This window comes from Hydractinia symbiolongicarpus, chromosome 4 (assembly GCF_029227915.1).
Source record: "Hydractinia symbiolongicarpus strain clone_291-10 chromosome 4, HSymV2.1, whole genome shotgun sequence".
NCBI lineage: Eukaryota > Metazoa > Cnidaria > Hydrozoa > Anthoathecata > Hydractiniidae > Hydractinia > Hydractinia symbiolongicarpus.
Window position 1 is genome coordinate 12,956,823 of NC_079878.1, and position 23,626 is coordinate 12,980,448.

Consider the following 23,626-nt stretch of genomic DNA (forward strand, 5'->3'; position numbering starts at 1 on the left):
AAATGGATAAAATACATGTCAAAACAAACCGGAAGACATATTCATCATGCCTTAAGTGGTCATGGTGGTGAATGTGTTATCCGTGATGATAAAAAAGAATGGAAGCCAGATGGGTATGAGCCTATTTCAAAGACTGTTTACGAGTACAACGGTTGTAAGTGGTACGGATGTCCCTGTCTGTCCGAGAGAACCAAAGCGGACAAGACTCGTTACACTGCAACCCTGTCTAAGGAAAGGATGATACGGGAACAGGGGTACAACCTCGTCTCAGCCTGGGAATGTGAGAAACCACTCAAAATCAAGATGTACTTTCAGAAGGAATTTAAAACCTACCCTCACTATATTGTATTTGACTGTGAAGCCTTCCTAATCACCTTTAAATTACCGGCAAACCTCTTATCTAACATACCTTTCAAAATATGTTCCCATAAGTGTTGGTATTGCGATAGTTTGAATAACCACCCAACGTTCATCGAGCACGAGGATCCCAAGGTCTTGGTTAAACAGTTTGTGGAGGAGCTGGAAAAGAGGCATGCCCTGATTGTGAAAGGGCTCGAGAGAATGTACCCGAAGCCTGACGACTTCGAGATGCTCTGCATAAAGAACCGCGAGTTATGGGACGAGTTGGTAAATCAAGTAGCTGTAATAGGGTTTAACAGTGGCAAGTATGATATTAACCCGATCAAGCGGTATTTTGTCGAAGAACTTGCACAAGGGGGTAGAAGGATCATGGTGGCGAAGAAAGATAGTAACTACATGTTCCTGGCCACATCGAGGTTTAAATTTCTCGACATCAAAAACTTCCTTGTTCCTGTTCTGAGCTATGACGGTTGGTGCAAGTCGTTGGAATGTAAGTTCTAAAAGCTCGTGTTTCCGTATGAATGGTTGACGAGCCCCGACAAGTTGGACCATGTTTGGCCTGTGGCACATAAGGACTTCTATAGCCGTCTAAGAGTTGAAAACATGCTATCTAATGAAGGGTACAAGGCATTCCGCGAGGAGTTTTACAGACGAGGCTGCGTTACCATGATGGACTGGCTGCGCAAGTACAATATAGCCGATGTGAAGCCGTTCATTGAAGCTGTGAACAAGATGAGGTTGCAGTATTATAAGGACGAGATAGATATTTTGAAGGATGCGGTAAGTATTCCAGGCGTGTCAATGCATTATGTGTTGAACAAGTCTCTACGGCTAAACCCCAAGCTGGAGCTATACGCTCCAGGAGAACCCTGCAGGCACAAGTGCGAAGACTCTTGCTATAACAAAACTTCGTTCGTAAAGAGGTACAGAGCATGTGATAAATTTATGAGGAATGAGGCCTAAGACCTTTTGCGTACGGGGATGGTGGGTGATCCCGCGATTGTGTTCTGTAGGTACCATGAAGGAGACGTGACGGGTATCAGGTCCCATATTTATAAGGAACCCCACAAATGCAATACCATTCTAGGGTACGACGAAACATGCTCTACCCAAGTACCTTGATGCAAGACTCTGTGGGAAGAAAAAGCTGATCAAGGTGACTGCACCAACATCACCCCATAACTCAGAGCTATTAGTGCAAGATGGATCGCACTTTGGCTCTTTATTGAGGTACCTGAAAATCTACGTGACAAATTCGGCGAAATGGCCGCGCTATTTGTGGTAAAAGAAATACCAGACGATCAAATCCCGAGCATATGCACGAGTACTTGAAAACTACGGGGCGCAAGCGTGTTCCAGGTATGCGTAAGCTTTTGAGGTTGCTAAAAACCGAAAAGAACCTACTCCATACACCTCTATTGAAATGGTACCTTGACCATTGGCTGAAAGTAACTGCTTTTCACAAGTCAGGCTGATGATGACCCCGATAAGCGTATTACAGAAGATACGGCGAAGCTGAAAGGAAACTCGTCCTACGGTAAGATGATTGAGGACCTAGCGAGACATGCAAATACTACGTTCACGAGGGATGAAAAGGAGGTTGATGTAGCCCTCCGAAGCCCATACCTCAAGGACCTTGAAGAGGTTGGAGATGCGTATGAGCTCAGAAGGGGCAAACACAAGTGTACTATCGATCGTGCCTACCAGTGTGGTATAGCGGTGTACCAAGTAGCCAAACTTCGTGTGTTGGAATTTTACTACGACTTCCTGGACAAATACGTAAATCGTCGAGATTTCGAATATATTTATATGGATACTGACAGTGCCTATTTTTCCATCTCTGTGGAAGAGTTGCGGGATGTCGTCCGTCCCGAACTACTTGATGACTACGATAAGGACGTTGAAAACTGGCTCGTCACTGATAAGTACTCGAGTCGAGCAGGAGGGCTATTCAAGTTAGAATTTATATGATTTCGGATGGCTGCCCTGACTGCCAAGTGCTACTTCGTTAAAGGAAAAAGGGTACGAAATTTTCGTGTAAGGGCATGTCGAAGAAACAAAATGCGGTGACTTGGTCTAGGTACACGAGCACGTTAAAGGGTGGTTTAGACATGTCCAAAAACGTAGGTTTCAGGGTGCACAACCAGGGTATGGTTACGTACGAACAAAACAAGCTCGGCCTCTGCGTTTTATGATAAGAGAGTTGTACATGATGACGGGGTACATACCTCTCCGCTTGCTGTTTAGGCCTGAATAAACATGGAAGTGTGTCTACTAATCGCTGTAATTTTGCCGTATGCCCTGATCGCGTTTTGTTTTTTCCGTTACAAAAAGCTATTAATAAAGATATCAGAGCTCGCACAAGTATTCGATTCCGAAGAATCTTTTGAACACGTTGAACAGCCCACCGATAAGCGCCAAGCTTTGAAAGAAGTCCTGCATAAGGGCAAAGGGTATCTTTTACCAAAGAAAAATACAGAAGGATTTGTAGACAAGGCCCCTGGTGAGGCCATTGAAAAGGTCCATACCGAGTATGTTCATCGAGAGCTTCAAGAGAAGGGGGAGAAGGCTGCCAAGGCCCTATGTACCCACGTGGTTAACCTGTACGCGAACTTGATTGGAAATTTCGTCAACATCGACAGTGTCGAGGATTTACGTAAGAACATTGAAGAGGACCCCATTATCCGGGACGCTATGGCAGACCTCGGCGTACTCGTGTACTGCACAATTTGCAGGTGTTTAGCACCTATCTTAGTGGCAGGGCATACAACCTGGCATATGAGCAAATCCACAAATAAGCGCCTCCTTCCTGATAGCCGTGTGATGAAACAAGCGCCCTCTGGCTATGAGGGACGGGGGAGGGGGTATTTAAGCAGGGGCGCTTATAAAAAAAAATGTCCCTTGGGGAAAGCGCTTATTCCGGCAGGGGCGGTTATTCGTCAGTGTTCGATTGTTCCGTCATTTACGGTATGCATCTTCTTATCCAAAAGAAGTGATAAGGGGCAGGGGCGGTTATTCTGGCGAGTGTTAAAGATGATCGTCTGAAACGCCACAATTTCCACGGATTCGATCTCCCAGTTCACAGGAAAAGCCGCGAAAACAAGAAGGGAAAAACGAAAGTTTAATGCTTTTTGTCTTTTATTTTTATTACATAGCTTCAACCAGCAGCTTAAGGCTATAACAGGTTAGTCCTCTTTTACCATTATTATTGCTGTTGAATGACATCCCGTCAAATGATTAGTTTGCTACATGCATTGGTTTTTGAAACACTCCATCAGAGGAGTCTGGAGGAAGTTATAATATCGGGGAAATTACAAATATAGGAATAATACTATAGTAATAATGCATACAAATAAGAAATTAGACAGACATAAATTGGCAAAAATATATTTTATAAATGAGGATTATTAACTCAGTTGTTATAAAGCGCTGGACTTTTTGTCCAAGTGGGTGTGCATTTCACCCCCACATAACTGTTGTAGCTATAGTTGGTCAAACATTCCAAGAAAGGTTTCTGTAGCTCAAATGGGAGCCTTAAAGGGGACCTCCCACCCACCCTAAAGAAACTTTTTCTCCTATCATAAACTATTACATACAGAAATTAAAAATTATTTTGCGTAATTTGTTAATATAACTTAGAAATATTGCATTCTTATTCTGCCATTGTTAAGTAATGTGGTACCTTCAGCCTTCCTCTTAGAGATTGTCAAGTTTAGCAGATGCAAGAAGAATGGCAACAAATGATGTAGTATGATCCTCTAACTTCGTACACTTTTTCAGTTTTACCTATCAAAAACCTTATCTAAGCAACTCCTAAAGATGGTTCTGCCATTTATCTTTCGTTCCAAGCTACGCTACAATATTTACAGCAAATTCTCTCCCATGCTAGCACCACAAACTGGAAAAAACGTCCACCAAAGAGCTGCACTGAGTACCCCTAACGTCGAACAACTTCCCCTAACATCGAACAGTTGAGTTTTCAATGTTTTGACCCCTCTGAGTGGTGCACCCTACGGGAGATACAATTTATGGTAACTTCAGCCTAAATACAGGCCTTACAAATATAGTCAGCTGTAACAAATACATTCTCACACACTTCGTGGAACCGCTTCTCACATTTTACTTCTCCCTTTCACCAGAGTGTTTTCTCTACGACAACTAAAGCATTGCTTTTCTTCATCATAGGATTCGTCACTTTCTTCCTCGCTCTCGCTAGTTGTTATAATTTCCTCCTCCTTCTCCACCTCACTGCTGATATCTTCATAAAATGCGTTTTTTATGCTTGCTTCACGATGGTCCATGAAAAGCAACATTGTGGCTTAAAATATTGCATGTCCTCTGCTTTTTGTAAAAAAATACAAAGAAAAAGGAAAAGCAAAGAAAAAGAAAAATAGAAAAGATTGTTAAAACAACACAGACTAACATGTTTTTTTTATAAGAACCCAATCCTCAAATCATTGATTATAAAACTAAAACAACCAACAACAAGAGAAGAATATCTAAAGCTAACAATATTATATTTTAACTTATGGTAATTTTGTTCCATCTATACAACTGAAGTCATATTCACACCATTACAACACTCTTTATAAAAACATTTGTAAGAATTTTCACAAATAAAAATAAATTGTCCTTTTTTTGTACCGGGACGGAGAGACGGACATCTCTCCATTTGGACATAAAAAAGAGTAGAATAGAGGTTAAAGTTATTTTCTTCCTACTGGGCTAAAAAAATTTTCACAAATAAGAAAAACACCTAATAACAGATTTTATTGGCTTTTATTTAAAAAGAGTGCACTAGATTTTTAAGAATATTGTGGCTTAAAATTATAAATTAGAAAATCATTTATATCTTTCTTAAAAGCCTTTTTTATATGCACATTGCTATTTACTAACAAGCCATCAATCAAAAGTGAAAAGGGTTATGGGGGAGACCTCATAACCCTTTTTACTTTTGATTTTGGGACAATTGACAATGTTCTGTCTCTTACACGCTGCCTAATATCAGAAGGTGAAAATCAACCCTTGGAAGGAGGTTGACAAGCTGTTTCTTGACATTTTGTATCCTTCACTTCAATTGTTAACAATTTTTCTTAATAATGAATTCTTTACTGGACTCAACGAGATGCAATCTCAAATCACAACTGATGAAGAGTTCAGAGGTCTATCAGGATTTTCACTGAGTCTATGATTCCGCTACACTGCTATACTAAGCACGTAGAGGTGATGACCATTAGGGTAGAATAATCTAAACTGTTATGATGTCAAGAGTAAAAAATGTTTTGCTTCTGAGGTTCCTCTTGAAAAACGATGACAGGAATAACAATGTGTTGTATTATTGCGCAGAGATTGTACTCATCCCTTGTGTGTGTAATTGCTTTTGTCTGCAGAAAAAACAATGTGGTTCTCAATAATTACTATCTCACTTTGCAAGGATAATATTGCTTTGCAACTTCTAACTCTAACTAACTAAGTCCGAAATGGGTGATTTCTTTTTTTAGAAAAACTGCCTTCAGGGGGATTGGAACACACAACCTCTGCATTCATGTTGTGACGCCTAGTTAACTGAGCCATTACGCTTTAAGTAAAATGTTTAATTCGACAGCTTTTATATTAATGGTTTGTAAAACCGGATTGACGGTGAATTATGCCGCTGAAACCAAAATGATTTATGGATACAAAATACAAAAAAAATTTGATAATGTTGTCATGCAAGATAATTAATGCAGCTTCTGCAAATCGTTTTTTAAAAGCAGAAAACATTACAGTGTTGTTTGGCATATCCTTTTTTGTGTTAATCATAACTCGCATGTTTTGGCTTTTTTTTGGAGTAGATCAGAACGAAACAAATAATTATTGAATTCTTTTTCCACACCATCAATATAAGAAAAGTTTTTTTAAAATGGAAGGCCTCCTTTAAATACTCTAGAACTGCTTTTGTAGTCTCTCCCAAATAAATTAAAAGGGTTTATTGTTAGAAACTGGTGAGACTGGTCACATAAAATATTAAATTAAATATTTATATAATATTTTTACAAAATATTTCAATCATGGCTGCCCCCAAAGACCAGCCAAAAACGATCCTACCTCTCAAATTACAAAATAGGTCAAGTTGCAATTATTCCATCGAAAAATAGCTAGCTAGCTGTTATGTATATAGCATACACAGAGCTAAATATTATATTTTGATATCCTGAGTCATAATTATTTAGCTACTCATTATGCAACAAGCAAGTCTAACTACTTTGAAAAGTGCATTTTCCACACGATTTTGTCATCTGTTACTATAAATGAAAATCACTGATCTGGTCTTGCATCATGATTTGCCAAGTGTTGGTTTTGATGCCTACAACCACCTTGAAATGTATCACTAGTTTTAATCTCAGCTAGTCATACACCAGAATGCGCCATAAAAAGTTGCACGATGACGTGCACAAACAGTATACACACGTGTACCTGCGTCAAAACCAAGGTACATGCTTGTGCACTTAAGCAACCTACAAGGTGCATGGAATGATGTGTTGGTACACATCATTCCGTGCACCAGATTTTGAGTTTTTAAAGAATAAAACACACAATGCTACAGAAAAATTTTTTTATATTTCCTAATAAGTACATTGCATAAATTTGCAAATAGCCTTCATCACATAATGAATTGCTTACACATTAAATTATATGTTTTTGATTCAGCACTACCAGTTTTCCTAATAAAACTGTGATTATTAGTGTGACATGGATCGACTGTTTTGCTCAAGAATTACTAAATTGTTTTTATTGTTTTAGTTTGTTAATATATACAAGATAAAGTTTCACATTTGGAGAATGTCAGAATCTTTGATTGGTAATAAGAAGAAGGACAATGCACAAGTCACACCAGAGTATATGGATCGTATTACCAGTTTAAAAAGGCGTGTAAGATATGAATATATACGTATTTGTCGCAGTAGGAAAAGAAAGAAAGCTGAAGAGGCCAAAGTATGTGTCATGTTTTGTTTCTTTTTGATTTTTGTTGTTTTCTTTGTAAGATGCAATCAAAACTATATCAAGTTTTGGCATACCTTTTCCTCTAAAGCTTTTGCTACCTTTTTCACTAAAAATTAGAGTTTAGAGAGTTTGTGGAGTGCAATACCACTTAAATGTATGAAAAAATCATTAGATAAATCAGGTGGTAAAGATAAAAAAGGAATACAAGGAGTGTAACAATGACACAATAAACAAAAATTCACATTAAAACTTTAAATTATGACTTACTGTAACTGTGTCAAGTTTTATTTCATTGGGGGGGATTTGCGTAGCTATAATGCTGACATTGCTATGAGTCATATTTATAAAATGTGTTGCTACTAAATATACCAAAATAGTAGGGATATTTTATTTAAAACCGCACTATCCTTAAATTTTTCGTTTAGCTAGATAAATAAAAATTGAAAGGCAAATGCAGCTGCTTTTTTATAAGTGTAAAACTGCAATTAGAATAGAATAGTAAAAGTAGTTAGTAATTTTATTGAAGATTTAGCTCTTCAACATAGCATGTTCGCAGGTTGGATCTTGGCTATGCCAATTGACTTTCGCTATGTTGTTGTTTACAACTATTATAAATTAACTAGTCATGTTACTGTACAAAACAAAAGTCAAGGGAACATCAGAAATTTAACCAGCTGTAACTTATTTGTACTCACAGAAAACAACAACAACACATGCAAGCCAGCCTGCCTGTCTGCCAATCATCAATATAGTGTGCCAAATTGAAGCCAGTTTGTTAGAAGCTTGACCCGGAGCTTTGGCTACTGGGGTTCGGTCTATTCAAAACAATTCTGCCTTATTGATTCAGTTAACTGGAATAAACCAACAATAGTACGTTAATACTTTATCAAGTATTAACGTATTATGTCAAATATGTGATTAGTAGACTCTTGACAACATTTCCATAATGCAATTTCACTATCTCTGTGACTTGTGCAAAGGACTGATAAATCAAGGAATCACAGAGCTAAAAGTCCAACTTATAATTCATGATGGCAATTTATTAAAAAAAATTGGTTAAAAAAGGTGGATTTTAACAAAATCTTAGAAGTCAGAAATCCAAAAAACAAAACATCAAAGTGTTTTTACTTCCTAATTATACAATATTAATTATTGTAATGCTTCAAATAAGGGTCTCTTTTTAAGTAGATGTCCCCCTTAATCAAAAGCCCTGATTTTTTAATAGACACCAAACATCCTGTATGTTGTGTTTACTATTAATGCAGTGTTTTTTTAAGGAATTTTACAAGAAAAACCGCAAAAAGACACTGGAAACTCTGGAGAAAAAACAGCATTTACTTGAAGAAAAATCACAGAAAACTCTGACAAAAATTCCTATTGCAATACTCACAGAAGCTACCACACGTAAGGTAAAAGACCCTAATGCCGTTTTTGTAACAAATTTTGTTTAAACTACAACAAAACTTGGATTAAATGTGTGGATGAATTACAGGGTGACCAGTCCTCCTTAAATTCCTTAAATAACCTTAGAAAAAGAAAATCTCCTTGAAAATACTTAAATATGCTTAAAAAAATTGAATATATAGCTATTCTCCTTAATTTCTCATTATTTCTCATTTTTTCTGTTCGTAACTTTTTTTGAAATGTGTTTGTTCATCACCAGTAAAAAAACATATTTCTCTGAAATCCTATATTTTCTATCATTCAGGGCATTATATGTATATTTGTATAATATGTATAATTTTCTTATCATGGAACCTAGTATTAACATTAAAGACAGAGGACTAAAGTTGTTTTCCCCTTTATTTCTTTTTTTTTTATTATTCTCGTTCACAGCAAAATATCCTTAAAAAAATGTCAATTTGTCTCCTTAATTCTCCTTAATATCCTTACTTTTGTTGCCATTTTAATAATGGTCACCTTGAATTTGCTTAAACAAAGTTTAGTTCTATTGTTTTACAGAGTGACCACGCAACCTTGAAAATACTTGAATTAAAAGTTGGTACTTGATTGTACTGGAAAATTTTAAATTTTTGTCATTTTCCAGTATAGTACTAAAGGGAATAATGTATACTTTTTGTGTTTGTCATTACATTATATTTGATTTAATTTGTATTTTTCAAACATTTAGCTAAAGTTCAGGAAGACAGAAAATGTTTTTATTTTTTTAGCAAAAAGAGAAGTTACTATTACTTTTTCACATATATAATAATTTGCATAATTTAGGTTTTATAGCCCAGTATAGAAAATTGATTAAGATATAAAAATAGCTGTTAGTTTGTGGAGAAACCCACAGTGTCACACGTCATATACATATTCAAGTAATCAGATTTTTACCTTTCATACCTATCCTAAGCATCGCTATTTCATACATCACGAAGTAGCAATCTGGCTGCCTTTTTAAACATATAAAATATAGCTAATATTAATTTTTTAAAAAAAATTAAGGAGAATTTGTTTTTTTATGGAACTGTTCTTTATAATGTTTTGTTAGGCAGTGATACAAAGTGGTTTCAGTTATCCTCCTCAATGCGTAAACCTGCAAACCTTATATTCACCTCCTGCGCTGCCAACGATGATTGCTTGGGCACCATTACAACAAAACTTTATTGTAAGTCGTAAACATATTTTTTAAATATTTTTATTTTATGCTTGTTAGATATGTTAATTTTTCTGAGGTTACGGCACAACGTCAACAACACTACTCTAACGTCAATATCCTATATTAAATTAATGAAGCCATTACAGTGCACTTAAAACTTTGAGGCCAAATAACTTGGAAACGAGGCGGTGGTGTCAATGATTTTTCACTGTGTCAGTAACTAGGGACTATTTAGAGCAGATTGGGTAATTTTCCCAAACCTTGGTCCCCAAATCCGTTTCAGAATGAATGGGTTAATGACGTCATCAAAAAGCCTTTGAACCCTAATATCTCTGCAACGGTTTGTCAAAAGTACACGATCCTATACAATTTCTTGATCAGCGTTTCAAGATCTATACGATAAAAGCAACACAATTTTTGTGTTTTGACGAGCCATTGCTTACGTTAACAAAATTTTTAAACCCTTATTGAATTAAGAAATGGGTAATAACGTGGCTACTTAATTTTTATTGATATATTGTAAAAACAAGGACAATTAAGTTATATTAAAATGAAGGAATAATAATTCCACTTCTTAACTTATCATGTTAAATTGTTGTTAAGAAGGCAGTATTTTTTTAGCTGTCCAAATAGCTGCATCATTTACTTAGTGTTTTGTGTATATAAATGTTCTTTAGTATTTCTTGAAAATATGGACCTTAAACCGTATAAAAATCAAGGGCCTTTTCCTCTAAATTTTGTGAGTTTGTGAGTGTGTAATAAATAAGAAAAAATCTTGCTTTCGTGAGCTTTAACTTTTTACTACCATTTTGAAAGGGGTGGAGAGTTTTTTTATTTTTATATTTTTCAAATAATAGTTTTTTTTGAATGATTCTTGAGTAACATCCTCTGCTGCATCCAATGCTGTTTTTTTTTTTAAAAAAAAGGAATTATAACATTTCCACACACCTTTCCATAGTTGCATGATGTCTAAAAATTTAAAAAAAAAGCGATATGAGGAGTTGGAACTCGTGCAGTGGGGTACTATAAGGAGCATCATATATTTTTTTATTCTGCTGTTGTTGTTATTCAGTTTCTCTTTAAAAATTATGTAATCTATATTCAGCAACAATAATCGATTAATTATGACGTTTTGAGTTTAGGAGGAATTGTTAAAACTGAATATTTTTGGTGAAATATAATAGTATTATAGCTATCAAATCGTGTTATAATAAAAAATATATGAATATTTAGAAAATTACCTTTATATAACTAATTATGTGAAAAAACACTTTTTAGATTTCAAAAGGATGACTGCCACATAATAAGAGAAATTTGAGATAAAATATTATCAAAGGAGTAAAGTAAAATTGCACCTAAATGGACCAGATTTATTTAAAATAAAAATCACCTTTGCATGTAGCATAAATGACTAAAAATAAGCTGTAATTTCCAGATGGGTCAGCCTGGTGAATAAATGTTTGTCTTAGAAGTCAAAATATTGTTAAGTGTCCCAGCCAAATAAGCCTCAAAATATATGTAGTGTTTCAGGTACAATGCAGTTAACATTCTTAAAATCATATCCCCCCCCTCCCCTATAGTATATGTTTTTTGTTATGCAGGAAATACTGTGGGGTTTTGCTAGGGCAGGTCTGCTTATTAAAGCAAACATACTCTTAAATGTAGGAAAAATTTAGTGATCTGTTTCATTGTTCTTAAGTTCATCAGATTACCAAAGAAGATTATTGTCAGTTCTTAAATCTTTGTCTTTTTTGGACTTTTTTAGGTTGAAGATGAAACTGTTCTGCATAATATACCATATATGGGTGAAGATGTTATTGATCAGGATGGTCAGTTTATTGAGGAGTTGATAAAAAATTATGATGGAAAAGTCCACACCTCAACCAGTATTGGTAGGTTGTTTTCCATTATAATTTGAAAATAGTTACATCGCTAAAGACCGGCTAACGGTGTATGCATGGTTATAACCGAAGATTTTGCTGGAATGTTTCAGACCTTACACATCCCATTCTAGTGAAGCTTTCTACTTAAACTCCTAATTAGGAGTTAGGTTGAATCAAACTTCTAAATGTCCATCTGCTGTAAAGATGAACTTTCTTTTGTTTTTGTTTGATAAAGCACTCTCTGATCTTATTTGTTACAGACAGTATAATGGATGATGAAATGTTTTTACATTTGCTTTGTTCTGTTGTTCCGTATCAAGAAGACACGATTGATGGAAACCTTCCATCGGATTGTGAAAACTATTCAGACGGTAGGAAAATTTTTCGTTTAAGCTGAACCTAATAGCAGGGTTTTAATCAGCCTTTTGCTTTTTTAACAACATCAAAGTTAAAAAAGTTCAATAGAATTGTGCTTATTTTTTATCTTATATTTATAGTCATATGAGTTCTCTACATTCTTATTCACTTTTCTTTTCTTTTTTGGCTAAAATTTCCTTTTTTTATGTTTTCTGCAGTGGTCAATGCTATGCCCTGATTTTCAGTCAAAGTTGTTTTTGCCTTAACAATCTATTCATTTTAGCGGAATGTGCATCCAGTGAAAGATCGTGTAAACTTCCTTCCAAAGAACCAAACAAATTATTATTTGATACCATTGCACATTACTTTTCTGAACAAGGTGTTACCACTGAGGAAGTGAAACAAAGGTAATTTTCTATTTGAAATATTTTATATCTAATGAACAAATTTCATTGCAGCAAACCCTGTTTGAATACTTCACGTCTTCTACATTTCAACTTTACTTTTTTTAATCTTGTTGCTTACAATGAGGCTTTGTTTTTGTAATGAATTTCAAATGTGCGTTTAGCACGTTTAACACTCATATCATAATAATGTTTTGTACACTAATTGGTATTAAAAGAATGACTTGCTTAGTATGTGCATATGTATTTTGTTTTAGGTACACGCTACTAAAGGAGAAAGAGAGTACTGAACCACCCGCAGAGTGTACACCAAATATTGATGGGTAAGATTAAAAGATTGGAGTAGCGTTCTGTAAATAAAAAGGTTTTTAGATTCCTGTTTTAGATTTCAGCTCCACTTCAAAAAATATTATTATTGCAGAATGTTACAGTCTTTTGGAGATTTTGACTAAATTCTAGGATAACTTGGAATGTATCAAATAATTTTCTAGTATGAGTTTTACAATTGAAGTAAAATGTTGTTTATGTAATACCCTTTTACCTTTGTTCAATATAGGCCTGATGCAATATCTACAACTAAAGAAAGAACAATGCACTCTTTTCACACCTTGTTTTGTAGAAGGTGTTATAAATATGACTGCTTTCTACATGGTAAGCATTATTGGCCATGTTTCTACTCTTAAACATTTTGTTTAAATAAAAGATAACAACCTATGCTTTGCAGAGTAAGCCTAAACATATAGTTTAGCGTATAGTTTATCTGGTCACAGTGGTTGTTTTATTCTACGTGTAACCAATTGCAAATTGCTTGCCATTTTATCTGGTTAAAGGCCAATTTACACCAATATAGTTTTCCTTAAAAATGATAATTTTAAGTACTGCTTGGTTTAACCTCTAAGATAAAACTTTCAAATATTTATATTTAGCTATCAAATCAGGTCCTTTCCGCACAAAACGAAAGGTATGTAAACATGATTTCAGTCCTTGTGTCTGCTGTTGCAGCATAAACATATTGATATTAAAAATGTTGAAAAATAATTTTTAGGCTTTGTTGGATGTTCATGACACTAAACCATGTGGTGATGATTGTTATATGCATCTCGTAAGTTTTAAGTTTTTTATTTAATTGTCTGCTAAAATGGTTGCTTCTGAAATCACCTTTGTAAAGGAAGGCACAAACTAGTTATGCAAGAAATGTATAAGAACTGAATCAGTCATTGCTTCTTTCACTGGCTTATGTGTTGTGCGTAGTGAGTAAAGGCGAGTCTTTCTTAATAATTTTAAATTAGCTCATTAACTTTGTATTTTAATATTTCCAACTTTATCTAAGAGGGAAAAGGTTGGACTGTGTAACTGGGTGTAATTTTATTTGTTGCTGTTCTTTGATCGGTGATAATCTTTAGTATCTTAAACTCGCAAGCGACCAGGAGATTTGTTGGATATAGTGACCGAAAAAATGTATTCAAGCCAAGGAGTACTATTTTTTTTTTAAATAATCTTAGTCTTTCCTTTAAGGAAAAACTTCCAAGTGAATGTATAGGAAAAGACGAAGACAGTAGTTGTACAGAGGCAGAGCGGACAGAAGAAACAATTACAAAAACAAAGAAAAACAAGGGACGAAAATCTGTTGTGAAGATCGAAACAGCTCCTGAATCTCCTGCAGTAAGCTAATTTTTTTGGTTTAAAAGTTCAGATACATCAGCAACTCTTCATAATTAATAAGATTAGTATTTTACAGCAAAAAAAAATCATTTCTCTACACCATTACTGAAATGCCATTAATTTTTCAACCAAATTTCTTGAGCCCTCACCCTTTATAGTTATAACAAAGCAAAAGAAATCTCATTAACCTAACCTGGAGTCTGGAAAAACTGTAAAGAATTATGATTAGTTTTTTGCGTATCGTTCTTAATTCTACCTGATCACTAGGTCAGGGAAGTTACATTTTATGACAAACAAAACAGTAGTAGATGTTGGGACCAGGCCCCCTAAAAGCTTTTTGAAAATTTCTTTTTGCTATTTAGCCGCCCGTCTGTAACTACTCTGCTGATGATGTAGAAGAAGCAATGTGGTCTCCAGCTGATCTTTCTTTATTTCGTGTATTAAGGAGTAATTTTGGTACAAATTATTGCTCCATTACTAAGTTATTAGGCTCGGCATACACTTGTCAACAAGTAAGTGTCATATATATTATTTGTTTTGCTTTGCTAAGTTCTTTTTAGCCCCTTTTGGTAATGCTTTTAGCAGGGTCTTGTAAATGGCGTGCAAGAACGTGTGAAGCCACGAGGTGTGCAAGCATGATTTTGTACAAACAGAGAATCATCACAGGCATTACTCTTTTGGTACTTAATGCTAGGCAAACGCTTGTAATATTTACAGATGAATGAACGTACATCAGTACAAAAGTGCAATGCTTATAATGTAGATAACCCTATATTAGCTGCATAGAGCATTATTTTGCAAAGTTGAAGTTTTGCCTTAAACCCTGTTAAGAGGGATAATTCTATTTAAAATTTCACTCTCCAGTTTTATTTTGTTACGGCTAACTTTACACTAATTTAAATTAACTTAATAATGGTGCATCATAAATATATTCCTACTTGTTTTGAGTTATACCTAATTGCAAGAGTTTGTTTATACAGGTTTATAAACATTCTATTGTTGAACCAATTGGTGAGGATGATCAAATAGAGGATGAAACGACGCCACCGAAGAAAAAGAAGAAAAAACAAACTGTGAGGTAACAAAAAGAAATGTATATACATAATTTTAGGCCAGTACTTTTTTAGGCTATAGTATAGTTGTCCTGTAAGTCACACTTACAGACTTTTTGTGATATATTGAATTTTTTAAATGTTAATTTAGATCTTGGGCTAATCATTGTAAGAAAGTACAGATGAAAAAAGGTAAAGGCTTTCTTTTTGGTCTTTTCACAAGAATATAACCTGAGTCATCTAACTCAGCTTTAAAACAAATAAAACTTTAACGTCTTAGCATTTTTATTGCAAGAAGTAAGACAACCTTTTAACGAATAATTACATTTTTTATGATTTTCTGCTTTTTTTAATGGTATTTTTAAAAAAATTCTATAAGAAAACTTTATCACAAACAAGCTTAGTGTAGAATAAATTATGGATTTTTCGTGTAAGTCACTAAATTCAAGAAACAACAGCTCACTTTGTAAGTCACATTTGTCAACCTAAGGCTTTTTATAACCAAAATTTCAAATGCTATTTTTGTGAAATGACAAAATGCTTTTTATTTTGAGGCTACTTTGTTACAGACTTCTATCTTTTGTTTTAGAGAATTCATCTTCTTTCTTGCACAGTTTTGTACCATGTGATCATCCTGGTCAGCCGTGTAATGACAGTTGCCATTGTATTCAAACTCATAATTTCTGTGAGAAGTACTGTCAGTGCAGTATGGATTGTAAGTTATGGTGTATTTTAAGGGTTTGTTTGTGAAGCTGTGTGCTGGAAACGGATAGGTGCAAACACTGGTCGAATTATGTATAACCCTGGATAATATTTGTGGAAATAACCGTTCTTAGGCTATTTCTCAAAATGATCAAACAACATCACTTGGTCAGTATTAACCTTAACCCTAACAGGCTAGCTGCATAAGTTGTGACTGAAAAAACTGTGGCACTTAAATGAGGAAATACGGCTTTTGTTTTTTTGATACTTGCGTTTTTTAGAATTTGTCTAGTAAATTATTGTTAAAGCCCATTTTAAAAATTCTAGGTCAAAACAGGTTTCCTGGTTGTCGTTGCAAAGGTCAATGTACTACAAAAGTTTGTCCATGCCACCTTGCAGTAAGAGAATGTGACCCAGACCTCTGTAAATCTTGTGGTGCAGGTAGTTATTATATTTTTTTTAATAAGCTCTCCTAAATTAGATTTTAACTTGAACTTGCCAGAAACGCTGTAGAGTATACTAGCCTTAAAATACACGAAGTATGCCAATTGTGTTTTAGATAATTTTGAAGTGGAAAGTCAAAATTCATCTTGTAAAAATGTTGGTTTGCAGAGAGGATGGAGACAAGTAAGTTTCATTATTAAGACAGTTTTTAAAAAAATTTAATTTCACGGCTTCTTTTTTATTGATATTGTTTTAGTATTTATTGCTTGCACCATCGGATATTGCTGGTTGGGGAATATTTGTGAAAGAAGCAGTACCTAAAAATACGTTTATTAGTGAATATTGTGGAGAGGTAAGATTGTAGTGGAGGAGTGGGATTATGTGGCGGAGATAATGCGAAGAGGTCCGATAAAATGACAGTTGTGATTATATGCTGGAGAATCATTGTTTTTTTTTATTTTAATTTTTGACTATTCCCTATTCTCCTTTTGTTCTTTTAAGTAGTAGTTGCAGAAATTATCACGCTTTGATAACGTCAAAACATATCTTTGTCAAATTTTTAATTTTAGTTGACAAATATGTTTTTGGTACAAGGGACAATGCTCTCTTACCATGTTCGTGTTCAAAATTATGTTTGTTTTGCACCTACTTTTCGACTAAACTGCAATGGTTTTTCTTTTTTTTTTTTTTTCTTTTTTACAATAACAGCGACAAAATCTCCGTGTCGCAGTTCCGACGTTTGATTAAAAGCCTAAGGATCTTCAATATTCATCTCGTTTTGTTAAGAAAGTTTTCCGATTAAGATGTCACCAGTTTTGCGGACACTGTCTGACACTTTTGATTGTTTCCTTTGTTCTTAGTTGATATCACAAGACGAAGCTGAAAGACGCGGAAAAGTATACGATAAAACAATGTGCAGTTTTTTATTCAACTTGAATCACGGTATGGCTTTGTTTACGTTCTTGTTAGTAATGTTGCCGCTGAGGTTTATCGGTCGTCGTCTCCCTTTCTCACATCGCTTTGTTTTTTTCATTAATTTGTTTTTTCACAAGCAGTTTCTATTACTAGTTACTGTTAAAATGAGTTTTAACTGCTGTCTGTGTGCTAATTTAAGGTGCATCTTCAATGTGCAAACGACGCCCAGGAGGGCGTTATTTAAGATAACGATACAAATTTTTTCTTTGGCGTTTCAATTTTATATTGTATATGGGACGAGTCATGTATGATATATGACGAATTATTTTTTATTACTAGGCGTTTTTTGTTTTGTTTTGGCATTATTTTAAATGGAACAGTGAAAAGTGGACATTTGATCCTCAAAATTGAATCCACTGTGCCATCGTACGCCAAAAAATTAAAAGGCGTCATCAGCAAATGCTTTAGTATGGCAGATTTGAAGTTTTCTATGAACCTCGTAAATTATTTTTACCGGGTTTTTTTTGTCGATCTAAGTCCTGGAAAACTTTTTATTTATTGTTGTTGCTGTTATTGTTATTGTTTTCTTTTGTTTTCTTTTCAAGTTTAGGCCAGCTAAGCAAGGTTTAAACTATAAAACGCCACAATTCTCTAGGGAGATATTAATAATCTGTTCTCATAAGGAACCGTAGTCTCGTGTTTTTTTTCTTGTGGTTAGGTTGTTTATTATTACTGCGGTGTTAACTAAATATGTGGTTAAGGGTTTTCAATAATACGCTTGCATGTCACATGAATTTCAGTAAACATTCTTTACCCTTGTACCGTTATGTAATCAGTTTGCATACTTTCCTTTTTCCATCAAATTGTATTTATTTATGTGGTGTGTACTTGAGTGTTTTGAAGTTGACGTTGCTGGAATTTCTGTATTGCTTTTCGGTGCTTTGGTTATAAACTACGTTTTGTTTGTTTTTGTAAAGGGATAAATCCTTCTTATGAGTACATATAGTCTATACATAAGTTTATATATAGATTTATAAACAACAACAACGAATTTAATTTTAAAAGCGCTCTATATAATCAACCGTGTCCGTAATCAAGTTGAAGTAAATCTTGAAACATGTTGGGGACGTCAGCTCTGTGATCATTTTGATATTTAAATTATTTTTAAAAAGTTACGTTTCTCTGATCAGGTAAAATATCAGGCAAATTGGTTTGGTTAAAACGAGGCTAATAACCTGTTACCGAAGTTTTAACTCTATGCTATTTTGTAAAGTGAATGTCCCCTGTTTACTCGGTTTTTACGATAAGAAGCTTTTACCGACGAGAATGATTTGTGTTCACCATTTTTTTCAAATATGATTCACTCTTTCCAAAAATGTTTTGCCTATTTTTTTTCCTTTCAAATTTGTATAAACTAATTTTTTTTCCATGTGCCGCGCATTTTTCTTAATTTTTTTAATAAGAATATCTTCACCTAAAACTTATTTAAATCATGCAGCTTCAGCACATAGCAATCTTGCAATAAGACTTTAATGATTTCCTCTGCTTGAAAATAAGACTAGGTGGAGGACTTCACTGTAAAAACAATCCTATCAAAACGGTATTTTTTGTCGAGTTGAGTGGGGAATTTAATGATTTTAAAATGAAAAATAGTAAGAGTCCATCTCTATGATATACAATACCTTTTTATATTTATAATTTTGTCCAACAAATCAAGAAATTAAAACGTGTGCGCGCTTTTTTTTTTTTCAAACTTTGTAACTAATATGACTTTTTTTATTTTGAAATACAAGTTTTGATTTCGTAATTTTATTTTCAGCCAAATTAATTTATTTGATACCCTCAAAAAATAATACCCTTACCCAATTTTACGTGGGTTTTGAAATTTCTTTCACTGTCGTTCCATTATACCGATGACGCATTAGCCCTCGGTAATCAGATCTCTTCAACTAGATAGTTTACATAAGCATGATAATAACCTTGTGTTGTATTTTACCGAACATTCCTGAGACATAACTTTGTTGTTACAACGACTCGTCGTTTTAAAGTGAGGGATTCGCGGTCTTTTTGAACAGGGATTTAAAGGGATTTACAAGGCTGACACAAGTAGCTACAAGATCTTCTCGCTTGCAGTTACTAATAAGGCGACTAATTCCCGTTAAGCGTGTGATGAAATACCTTTACGTGGGTTGCGTGCGATGCGGTTTCTTACTCGTTCTAAAAGTATGAGTGCGTCATGCATCTCTCACTTGCGTTTTGATTTGTTTCCATAAAAGGAACAGCAAAAGTTAGGCAAAACATTTTTTAGGTTTTTAGCATTTTTTATGTATGGCCGTTCACGTGGATATGCTATTTTCTGTCACAGCCTTTCTAATTCAATTTATTTTACTCTAGCAGAAAATTGCGGACTAAAAAATGTCCTTGCGTCACGTCGGCAAATTTTTGATTCATGTCGACAATGTATATTTTGTTGTGCGATCGCACGCTTTAGTACACGAACAACAGTTGATTTGAGAAATAAAATAATAATTTGCATCCATCTAATGAAAAACCACGTCTGCAACATTTGCCGTTATAAATTAAGTACTTTTTAAAAACGTCGGCAATTGCCTTTTGCCGATGTAAAAAGAAAGGCTGCACCATTTGACTATGTGATCGATTAATTTGTCTTTCAATTTTCTACTAGACATTTCTAGTATTCTATACTACTTTCCTTTTCTACCCCCTTGTTTTTATTTTATCCTGTTGTACTATCCCCGGTTCAGTTCAAATTAAAGTACAAATAAAAACTAAGCTAGCGTGCATAGTACTGTTGTGTCTTGTAGTGATCGAGACAGGAGGCTTATTTCTCAGACTTGAAACGCGCGGCTTCTTCATTATTTTCTGATACGTTTTTTACGAACATTTAGAAGCTATCACGGAAGTTTCCGAAGAAAATAAAGAAGTTTTGTTTTTTATAGAACATGTTGTAGATGCTACAAGAAAAGGGAATAAAATCCGATTTGCTAACCACTCAATTAATCCGAATTGCTATGCGAAAGGTATGTCCACACTTGTAAGAAATGTTGCTTTTGAAAATAAAGATTTTCTAACTTTGTATCTCTGTTGTAGTTATGATGGTTAATGGAGATCATAGAATTGGGATATTTGCTAAAAGAAACATACCTGCTGGGGCGGAACTATTTTTCGATTACAGGTGCTTTTTTTTTAACTCAAGCTCCAAAAAGGTATTAAGTGTTGCTTTTTTATGTTCCTTCTCCGCTTTACGCTTCGACCGGTGGCCTTGTGATAGAGCGTTCTTCTCCAGTGTGTAAGATTGTGGGCTCAATGCTCAGCCAAGTCATGCCAGAGACTATAAAATCAATCCTTTCTGCTTAACGCTCAGCATGAGAATAGGATTGATATCTTAGACGGTTGTCTATTAGAGCGGCTGTTGTGCTTGCACACCTCCTGTAGCTCAAATGGGAACTTTAAATGCACTAGGACTCCCTTCGAAAAACCTTGATTTATAACATTACCATTAGGAACTGCAAAGGCTATTCTGGTAAGGAATAGTAATAATAGTTTCAGAAAAGTGTATTTTTTGGGGGGATTTGTTTCTTCAGATACGGACCGACCGATTCATTACGTTACGTAGGCATTGAAAAGGATACGGACACCAGTGTTGGCGTTGCGAAGAAATGGTCAGCGTGAGAAGCAAACAAGTTGCGTCTGTTTTACGCTGGTATGATTTCGTGGAGAAGTATATTGAAGTATTAGAGTATGCTGTAAATACAAATTCGAAGTGAAGAAAAATGTTGCGGTTTTTTTATCTGCATTGACTTTACTAATAAACATGCAAGCTACCGGGGAACTTGTTAAACTTCTGTACCATTCTTTCTTGACGCATGTTTGGAATATGTATGATATTGCTCAATTTTTTTCAAAGAAAATACATGTGAACTTTTAATAGCTGGTACGTAGCAACTATTAGAACGTAAGAAGCTAACTACGGTAAATTTCACATCTTACTGTACTAATCCGCGAAAGTGAACACATTGTGATGTTTCAAAGATCAACGAAAAATGTGTACCAACCAGCAGTTTGTAAAGAGAAAAGAACAAAAAAAACAAAAAAATTAATATTTAATTAACAAATTTATCTTACTCTGCTAATCCGCAATGGCCTTGCAGGCTTTTTTTAAATTAGCTGCGGGGTAGCCTTTTTTCGCAACTATTAAATAGGGTGAGAGCGAACACTGGCGACTATATTGATACTCTGTTTAAAAAGGTATCCATTGTAAGACTTATTTAAAGAAAAACAAGTTTTTATAACAGAGGTAAACGTGATATTTCTCTCTGATCGGATAACTTTCTCAGTCTTCAATGTTAACTATCTTGTTCTTTCTTATTAACGCTAGATTGTATCTAAATAATTTACGTATTCCGCTTTTATGGAAACTCTTGATAAGAATCTCACTGAATTGTAAGTATTTGAAGGTTCAAGCTAAGATTAAAAGTTTTCAGAAGTTATTAGATTTCAACGCAGAAAACGAAAGCATTCAAGTTTGATAGAGTCGGTTAAAACTGGAACTAGAGTTTTTTTGTCTAAATTTATTCATGAAAATCGATATAAAAATGTTTCAACATGTTTCCAAATAATTAAGAAACATTCAAAAAAATAAATGCTTAAATAGATATGATCATTTATATTTATAGAGTATATGTGAAAATCTTACTTTTTCATATAAGGTTGCGCAAAATTTTTTAACAACTTTTCAAAGTCTCAGATAAAAATCTATGGAAAGCATCAATTTTTTTATTAAATCAAATGGATTTCAGTTTTATGCACAACATCAAATCATTTTAATACCAACATTTACTGTTTTTAATTGTTTTGTGGTACAATAATCCTATATTTCCATAACCACGCAGATACTGTCTTTACATCCTAACCTAATGTGTATGCGACTTTTTATCTGAGACATTTCAAGTTCCAATTCAATATTTTGTTCTTAGTAATAGACCTGTGTTGTTGACAAAATATTTACTTATTTAATTTTTAATTTTTTCTACTAATGAACACACTTGTTTTCACAAGCTTCGATGAAAAAATAGAAATTCTCGTCTCCGTCTTTCCACCCAAATACAAGCATTTTTTTCATAGCCAGTACTTTAAAAACAGAAAGTTTCGCGATTTTTGAATTTCGCGAAAGTTTGATTTGGATAAATTTAATTAAAAAAAATTGCGAAAGTTTTCTCGCGAAATTTTAGAACTTTAATCTCAACTCGCAAAAAATTAAACCACCCTTTATTTTTTCTCTCGCACCCGAAAACGCAATGATTTTCACAAATAACCCGCCCCATCACGATGACAGTAGGATCAAGGTACTAAAAGCAATGGATTGACTCTTAAATTGTGTTGGATCTGCTTATAAAAATTAAAAATCTAAAAATGCAGTAAAAATTTTTCGTGGAATTAGGGTTCTTCCTTTCCTCATGAACCTTTTTGCTCCTAAGGTAGCTCTCTTGTTTTTATCTTGGAGAAAGGAAAGAGACAAGACATTCTTTTTTTTTTCATTTAAGCTTGTGAAAACAAGTGTGCTCATTAGTAGATAAAGTTGTAAATAAATAAGTAAATTTCAGTCAACATCCCAGGTCGATTATTAAAAACAAAATAGTAACAATTAAATGCCTAAAATGCCTCAAAACAAAAAACTGCGAAGTCTAATTATTTAAAAAAACATTTACCCCATAGTTTTATAACTTTATTTATCTGTACACAGCTGCCATGTTGCGTTCTTGTAAATTTCATTTCGCGCGTAAGAAAATCATAGCTCAATGGAAATTGACTTAAGGTTAAGAGCAGAGAACACACGAAAGCTTTTTGCGTCATAGTGGAAAATGCAGCCGAATGTAAATGAACATAAAGACTTCGTAGCGGGAGAAAAAATAATTTGCGCTCGTGACGTAGAAACTGTAAAAAATTTGCGTGACAAGAGGTTTTTTAGAAAGTCTCACATGTATTGTTCCACAGACCCCATATGTGGATACTTATTTCCAACATGTGTTTTTTTACTAATGGATAGTCTGGATGTCTATATTATGACGGGATCTCTCGTCTTGATGGTGAGACTTTCGCTTTATTCAGATTGATCAAAACAGAGTTATGACGTCACAACTGCATCGCTAATTCTTTTATGTATCTCTCCGACACTTATATTTACTGGTACAGCGGTTGTAATATTAAGTTGCACTTCGTAGGGTCGTTTGATTGCTTGAA

The 23,626-nt window shown here is 34.3% G+C and overlaps 1 protein-coding gene across 1 annotated transcript; it reads left to right on the plus strand.

Moving 5' to 3' along the window:
* Positions 1-3,320: 3,320 nt before the first annotated feature.
* LOC130641372 (histone-lysine N-methyltransferase EZH2-like) lies at positions 3,321-21,680 on the plus strand. Its single transcript, XM_057448146.1, has 23 exons — positions 3,321-3,544; positions 7,144-7,335; positions 8,622-8,753; positions 9,839-9,955; positions 11,712-11,838; positions 12,090-12,200; positions 12,470-12,593; positions 12,848-12,913; positions 13,147-13,241; positions 13,517-13,551; positions 13,636-13,692; positions 14,106-14,252; positions 14,615-14,764; positions 15,233-15,330; positions 15,456-15,496; positions 15,894-16,019; positions 16,334-16,447; positions 16,566-16,633; positions 16,707-16,802; positions 17,311-17,392; positions 20,326-20,406; positions 20,477-20,561; positions 20,971-21,680. The coding sequence occupies exons 2-23, from the start codon at positions 7,183-7,185 to the stop codon at positions 21,056-21,058; spliced, it is 2,193 nt and encodes a 730-aa protein (XP_057304129.1). The 5' UTR covers positions 3,321-3,544; positions 7,144-7,182; the 3' UTR covers positions 21,059-21,680.
* Positions 21,681-23,626: the final 1,946 nt, after the last annotated feature.